This window comes from Rhincodon typus, chromosome 45, assembly GCF_021869965.1.
Source record: "Rhincodon typus isolate 14 chromosome 45, sRhiTyp1.1, whole genome shotgun sequence".
NCBI classification, from domain to species: domain Eukaryota; kingdom Metazoa; phylum Chordata; class Chondrichthyes; order Orectolobiformes; family Rhincodontidae; genus Rhincodon; species Rhincodon typus.
In genome coordinates, this window is record NC_063376.1 from 2,034,167 (window position 1) to 2,042,194 (window position 8,028).

At 39.5% G+C, this 8,028-nt stretch overlaps 1 protein-coding gene across 1 annotated transcript in view; it reads left to right on the top strand.

Annotated features, from left to right (window-relative positions):
- The window catches only part of LOC125487764 (mucin-17-like), a 56,916-nt gene extending 49,312 nt beyond the window's left edge, over nt 1-7,604 (top strand). Inside the window, exons 7-10 of the mRNA XM_048620019.1 lie at nt 1,202-1,378; nt 3,901-4,010; nt 4,772-4,860; nt 6,392-7,604. Coding sequence (XP_048475976.1) covers nt 1,202-1,378; nt 3,901-4,010; nt 4,772-4,860; nt 6,392-6,445 — 430 coding nt within the window. The 3' untranslated portion in view covers nt 6,446-7,604. The remainder of the gene's footprint in view (nt 1-1,201; nt 1,379-3,900; nt 4,011-4,771; nt 4,861-6,391) is intronic.
- The last annotated feature ends 424 nt before the right edge of the window (nt 7,605-8,028 follow it).

Consider the following 8,028-nt stretch of genomic DNA (forward strand, 5'->3'; position numbering starts at 1 on the left):
TCTTTTGACTAAATTAAAGGAAACCCAAAGCTATTCACTCTGCTTTCCATGGAGCAGACATGCCAGCACCAGGTTTAAAACACCCTCCTTCAAGAGAACTCAGACAGACAAATCCCTCTTAAAGATGCATATCGTCAGAGTTAGCATGTGGTAATGAGGAGATATGGGGAAAGCATGGACAGCATGAGGCAACATTAAGTTGGCATGGGCATTATGGGGAATGGGGAGGTGAGTGTAGAGGGAATCTAAGAGGTGATGGCATGAAATCTTTAAAAACTGAGTCATATAAAAAAAGAACTGGGAGCCAGTGAAGATCAGCCAACGCAGGGGTGATGTATGAATGATAATTTAGGAAACGGAGAATAGAATTTTTAAAGACTTCAAATTTGCCAGCGATCAGAATTGGAAACACAGGCCAGGAGTGTATTAGAGTAGTCTCATCTAGAGGCACTAAACGTAAGGATGAAATTTCCAGCAGATGACCCTAGGCAAAGGCAGAGTCAAGCAATGTTACAGTTGAGGTAATAGTTGGTCTTATTGATGGTGCTGCTATATGGTCCAATAATGCATCTTGGCATCCAATATGAAAATGCTCAAGAGAGATGATGCTGGTAAGATAGAACAGTTTGTCAATAGCTTACATGGGGAAACTGACAATGTGGTTTTTGATGGTATCAACAAGAATAACTAAATATTTTGTTAACCTATTTTTCTAATCAACCTGTTCAGAGATGTTAGTACACACCTCTAGAATGGTGGGATTTGAACCTGGGCCTCCTGGTTCAGGGGTAGGGGCATTACTACTGTGCCACAAGAGGGCCCCACCCACCCCTGGAGCTGCATGCATTATTATTTTGGTGGAAGAAACAAGCCATTAATTGATCATCAATTTGGCTCATTAAAGGCCATAATAAGTGGAAGGGAAAACAGGCAGGCTGTTGATGCCTTACCAACCCACTGAACCATGGAGGCTGTTTGGGAGTAGGCAAGTAAACATTACCAGGCACCCATCCACCCTTACGTTTCCTCCACCTGTAAATATGGCAGGTGGGGGTCAGTAATATCCCCCATCTATGAGTTAAATGGTGTGAATCTCCTGTCCTCAGGACCCTGGTGTGTTGTTAACAACTGAAACAGCAGACAGTAATGATGTAATGCCAATAGTCAGTAATGGTGAATCTTCCTCTTCTTCTTTTCCCAGCTGTGACAATACTGAAGGCTATTGGTACTTAGGGGATTTCTGTAATATTCCGATTCATAAGAATGGGTTGATCGGTGGTTTATCAGCAGCATTGATCCTATTTCTTCTGGGCCTCTTGGCCTTTGCAGTCTACACAGTGTGGTTTCAAAGGGGCAGAAAACAATACCGCAGACAAAGGTACAGTAAAATATAACCATCAAAAACATTAAGACGTTGGTTCTGTGTCTTTGCATTTCACGGAAATTTAAATAAAGTACTATAGATCTTGAAAAAACCAGTAGGGGAAGTTTTAAGAAAGACATGGAGAGGGGACTGTTAGGCATAAGCGGAAGTGAACTTACTCAGAGGGGAATGTGAGATACCTGCAGAAAGAGGTATAGTGGAACTGCAGATTGTATTTTCAGAGAGATGCTGAGTAAGACATTGCTGAGAAAATCTGAGTGTGGGCCTTGTCAACAGAATGTGTTTTGCCATTCACCTGAGATCCATTACAGAGGTCCTGGATCCTCCTACTGCACTGTCTCAGTGCAGGGACCACATAGCTATATTGACTTCCTCAGCCACTTCCAGCTCTGGCTGCTTGTTCAGAAAGACTGTCCTCTTTTGCCTGTCCTTGACATAGCTCACTCATTTCAACTGCCCCTCAGATAACCCAACAGGGCTTTCACATAAGAGAGATAAACCCAAAGAGCTTTCCCAGATCTCCTCACCATTCCTATGGTTACTGCAGCCTTCAAACCAAACCACTGGTGAGCTTTGTAACCTTTTACCTGGAAATCCTGGCATTGCAACCAATCTTGAATGGTTGGGAACCCAGAGGCAAGTTGTTAACGCTATGGATCTGGGCATCAGCATTGGCAAAGTTCACCAAGGAATAAAACAGGTTCCTGACCTAAAACTGTCAATGTTACAGCAGGTACAAAATGCAGAAAATTATAAAACAAAATCAAAAATTGATGGAAAATCTCAGCAATTCTGGCATTATCTGTGAAGTGAAAGCAGAGTTAACATTTTAGGTCCAGTAATCCTTCTTCAGAATTGATTGTAGCTAGGAAAAGGTTAGTCTATAAGTTAGAGAAGAGGTAGGAGGAGGGGGAAAGAGTAAACCGTAGGTGAAGATACAGCCCAGAGAGAGAAAAACAGTTGGGCAGACAAAGGAATGGGTAAAAGTCAGCCTGAGAGAATGAATAGCTGCTAATGTTGTGATAGCAGCCCATGTGATGACAAAGCCTGGTGCGTGGAGTTAGAGTAAGGAGATAGCAGAAGGTGCTCAGGCCCTAAAATTATTGAACTCAACATTAAATCCAGAAGTTGGAGTGTTTCCAAGCAGAAAATGAGATGCTATTCTTCCAGCTTGCACTGAGCTTTGTTGGACCACTGTAACAAGCCCTAAACAGAGATGCTGGCCAAGGAATATGATGGTCTGTTGAAATGGTAGGACGCTGGAATTCAGTCTTTTTTGCATTCACAGAGTAGATGTTCTGCAAGGGCAGTCACCCAGTCTGCACTTCTTCTGTCCATTGTAGAGAAGACTACGTTGTGAGCAGTAAATGCAGTTGACTAGATTGAGTGAAGTGAGGTAAATCACTGCTTCACCTGGAAGGTGTGTCTGCGGCCTCAGAAGAGGGAGGAAGTAAATGGGTAGGTGTTACACCTTTTGCATGGTAAGGTGCTGTGAGGGTATGAGAAGGTGTTGGCAGTGGAGGAGGAGTGGACCATGACATCCTGGAGAGAACAGTCCCTGTGGAAGGCTGACAAAGGAGGGGAGGGAAATATGTGTTAGGTGGTGGCATCCTGCTGGAAATGGCGGCAGAAAATTCTACCTCATGTCTCTATAAACTACCTCTGGTACTGAACCATGCAGACTGGAAAGAGTCAGGTGTTCATACCTGTGCCTTTATACGTTACAACATTAGCACAACTGCATTAGAATACTATGCAATGTTCTGATTGTCACAACACAGAAAGGATATTGCAAACATTAAAAGGATACGGACGAGGTATTCCAGAATGATGCATCAATTTGATTATGATAGAAATTGCATAAACTGGGCAAAGAAAAGATTGAGAGACAATGTAATAGATACTTTCCAGATTCTAAACACATTAAGTAAGACCTTAACAAGCTGTCTTACCTTAGTCAGAACTCTAGGACCAGAAAATATGACTGAGTTTGAAAGGGGGAATCTTGAAGACTAATCAGCAGAAATGTTAGTGAGCCAACGATCAACATATGGATTTCAAGGCTCCCTAGGGAGACAGTGGAAACAGTTCCCAATTATTCTGAATAATTTGAGATATGACATACTTAGGGAGTATTAGTTGACTTTCTGAGAATTCCCAACCTCTCCAACACTGGAGCTTTCCTGGTATTAAATAGGGATATTTGGGATATTGATCCAATGACAGTGAAAGGATGCTGATCTACATTCAAATTGGAATGGTGTGTGTCTTGGCAAGGATCCCAAGGATGACAACTGTTCCAATGTCACTGCTGCTCATGTCCTTCTCTTGTGGTGTGCAGCCATTTCCATTTCTCCCACAGGCCATTTCTGTAGCCTCTTGAAGCAAATTGCTAAAATGATGCAATAAATGGAAGTACAGCATGTCAACTGATCTGGTAAACTAAGCCCATGCAAAGTGGCTCAATTACCTTTTTATTCTAAGTGCAATTCTCTCACAACTGTGTTTTTTAACAGAGAGGATGAGCAAAACAAAATTATATTAGAGAAATGGGCAGAAGATGATTTCGAATATTGCAATCCTTCGACAATCACTGTGTATAACAAAGAAGATACCAGCTATGAAAGTAAGACTGATATTTACTGTACCCTTTAATTTTATTCAGACATTTTAGTCAGACGTGTATTAGCAATGGAATAGTCAAGGCCACTTCAAATTTGAGCTGATTATTATTTTAATTTGATTCCAGAATCACTTCAGATTTCATCTATTTTGAATGACACAAAAGATGACAGACTCTATTTCCATAAGTTACAAGACCTAAGATGGTTACAAATAGTGTACTGATTTTGTTCATCATGAATGGAATGGTGACTGCAAAATATAAATAGCATTCAACCAGCTGACAAGTAAAAGAATTATTCTGTTGCTAGCCTTATGCCTGTTTCAACAGAGGTCTTGAAATTAATGTTCCAGTGTGTGATGCTATAAGCTAAACACAGCAGCACATTTGGTGAAGTTACTTCATACACTATTTTAATGAGCGATGAATGGATCTCATGTTCCTATCTTACATCACAGTTATAGATCAATCAATGTTGTTCTTGATTTGTGATACTTAACAGTAGCTAACAGTTCAGGTGGTGTAAAGGATCCCATGACAATAAAGAACTGTTTGTTCTTCTTGATGTCCAATGTTCCTCCCTCAATAAAAGACCATACTGCTGTTGTGGGATCGTGTGCCCATTGACAAGTCATGTTTCCTACATTGCAGCAAACTGAAAGTACTTTGAAGTATTTTGGCATACTCAGGACATAAAATGTGCTGTATACATACAAGATTAGTCTTTCCTGATATAATTACCTTTTCATATATTTATAATACAGATTCAACAGGTGAAAGAGATTCGTCTGACTTTTCCGTGGTAAATATGAAACTTGAGCTAAATTCCAACTTCAACTTCAATACTGGGGAGGTTTGTGTTTAAACCATTATTTGGCTAAATAATAGACCAGTTAAACCATAAGTGTTACGTTGATGTGTGACCCCAAATTGACCTCTGTTGATAATTCTTTGAGAAGAAGATGTACTATTCAGGTCAAGAAAACTTGGGTGAAATTTATAGGCTCTCTCTCTCAGAAAGTCAGGTATAAAAACTTGCATGAGCAATAATGCATTCAAAACTGTATCATAGGATATCAAACACCCTTTTCCAGTGGATACAACAGTGTAAGGTACAGACTGCTCCTACTGTCACAATGGGAAGTGGAGCTGAAAACAGGAAATGCGTTCCTTCACAGAATAACAGAAATACTTCAGTGCAGAAGGAGGCCATTCTTAATGTAAAGCTAATTAACCTTCCGACGAATTGGCAGATTGGAGAGCAGGGGAAAACAGGGCTATGGCACACAGATGTAATTATATTCTTATTCATAAAACATACATTCTGTTCTTATTTTAAGTGTCTATCGTCAACTCCTTTGATGGGGAGGTGCTGGTGTTGGACTGGGGTGGACAAAATCAGAAGTCACCCTACACCAGGTTAAACCTGTCAACAGGTTTATTTGAAATCACGAGCTTTTGTAGTACTACTCCTTCATCAGGTGAAATGGAGGGAAGCGCACAGGCACAGAATTTATAGGCCAAGATATAATTCAAAGGAATTAAGAGTGTCAAAAGATAGTGCAAGTGGTGTGAGTGGAGTGTTGACAAATGGAATAACAAGTCTTTGCAGGAGATCAAAAGTGTCAAACGGTGTGAGTAAAGTGTCAACAGCTGAGTAGCAAGCAAAGGGATGAGCTATAACCCGACTAAGGCAGAGAGATAATTACAAAAAATCAGAAGTAGATGGTGCTGGAGACAAACCAAGTGGCTGGAATAATATGATATAACCCTCGTCATGCAATTTATACCTACCATGTTATTCAAACCACTTGGCTTGTCTCTAGCACCACCTTATTTTTGATTTTTTGTAATTATCCCTCTGCCTTAATTAATTGGAACATAGGTCACCCTTCACTTGCTGTTCAGCTGTTGACGATTTATTCACACCGTTTGACACTTTTGATCACTTGTTATTCAGTCTGTCAACACTGCACTCACACCATTTGCTCTATCTTTTGGCACTCTTAATTCTCTGGAATTATTTTGCAATTATCTCTCCACCTATAAATTATGTGCCTGTGAGCTTCCCTCTGCCTGACGAAGAACAGCACTCCAAAAGTTTATGATTTCAAATAAAGCTGTTGGACTGTAACCTGGTGTTGTGTGACTTCTTGACTTTATCAATTCCTTTGTTCACATTTACACTGCGAACTACCCATAAAAATGTCTCAGGCTGTAATACTGCCCTCCTGTCTGCACTGTCACTGCAGCACATTGACCAGAACAGTAATTACAGTGTGACAATTTCACATGTCTAGTTCCCATTTAAAAGTGGATATTTGAACTTGAGCATTGAGTTTATTTAGAGAAGGCAATAAAATATTTACCTCTTTCTTTTCCAGGTGAAAATCCAGAGGCCACAGATTAATATAGATAACCATATTTCTCATTTATGATGTGCTCGTGTTACTATTTTACTGTTGGTATACACATTTCACATGTCATCTTGTGTAAGCTGTAAGATTGATAGGAGATTCATTAAGGAGATTATTTTTCTTCTTGCAACTTCACTGTTGCATGTTTCATACTTTAAGTAATTACGAATTTAAATAATTAGACGATATGGATTCCAGGATTGGAGCAACATTGTTCCACTGATATCAAGTAAAAACGCAGAAGGACAAGATGAACTAAATTGGAATGAAGCTCGTCTAGCATTGACATGTTCACTCAAGTAGTTTGTTTCTGTTCTGTAAAACTCTGTATCATTCTCAGCCAACTTTTAAAGGAACACAATTAATATAAAATTCTACTTTTATGACCATATTCTAACTTTAAAATTTTGCTCACATCTTGTGGTGTCGACCAATCACATGAAGATTCAGGTGCACCTACGGTGGAGGAATATTCTTCTCCAAGGCAACCATAAAGGATCTTTAGAAGTCCTTGTGAACACAAGACTTCAGTTTTTGTATTTCTGAAGGTCCATCTTGTGGGGTGGGTGGGGATGTCTTGTCCCTAGAATTCATCCACACAAATCCAAGGTGACATTCGGATGGAAAATTGAAGAGGTATGATATACTGAGATTCCACAGAATGAAGGAGCCTTGTCAGTCTCTGGACACCATAATGCAGCTCTGAATCATGTAAATTATACTGATCAAATTGTTAAGAAGATACTTCTGATTAAGGTTAGAATTGCATTAATTGCAGAGTTAATGCAGTTAATTGTCTGAATATTGTTTCCCAGCTCCTTTTCATGGATGGATATTGTGGGTTCTGAAACTTGTGAGAATTATTGTGAAGCTGGCAGACTAAAATTACAATGTTCAAACTTTATTCTGTATTTAGCCAGTGTTGTACCTGTCCTGGGAGTGTTCGATAGGACAGGGTACTGAGAGATTTACATCTACTGAGTTCTGTACCTGCCTTGGGAGTGCAATGGTACAGTGCAGAGGAGCTTTACTCAGGACAACATCACTCACATTGTTGAGCAACATTTTTTAATTAAACAAATGGAACAGAAAATTGCAAAAATGGATTTAAGTTTCAATAATGCACACTAGCTTTCGTGCAATATGCTAATTCAAAGATGTCTTTCAATAAAATATGATCCATGCCAATTGTTTGTGTTACGCAGAATCTTAGACTCAAGAATAATGTTCCATCAAGCTACAATATAAGATCTGAGTAACATTCCATCATATTACAACACAAGGTTTGGTGATTAACAATCAGCTGAAGACTGTGCCTAGTCATGAGGTTTCCAGTGAAAAATAAGGCACAACAAAATGGAGAAGCAAGATGGGAAAATCTTTCAAGATGAGATTAAATAATAACTGAAAAACTAATATTCTAAGTTAGGTATACAAATATATTACTAGATGGTCCTTTTTTGTTTGGTGTTGTTTACTGGATGAATGTTAGTTAAGAAACAAGGGGCAGTTCCACAATCTTAAGGCTTGGTGAGTTTTCTTGCATATCTTACCAAATGCATCACATTAATCGCCGACCCCATCCCCATGACATCTCTCCTGTT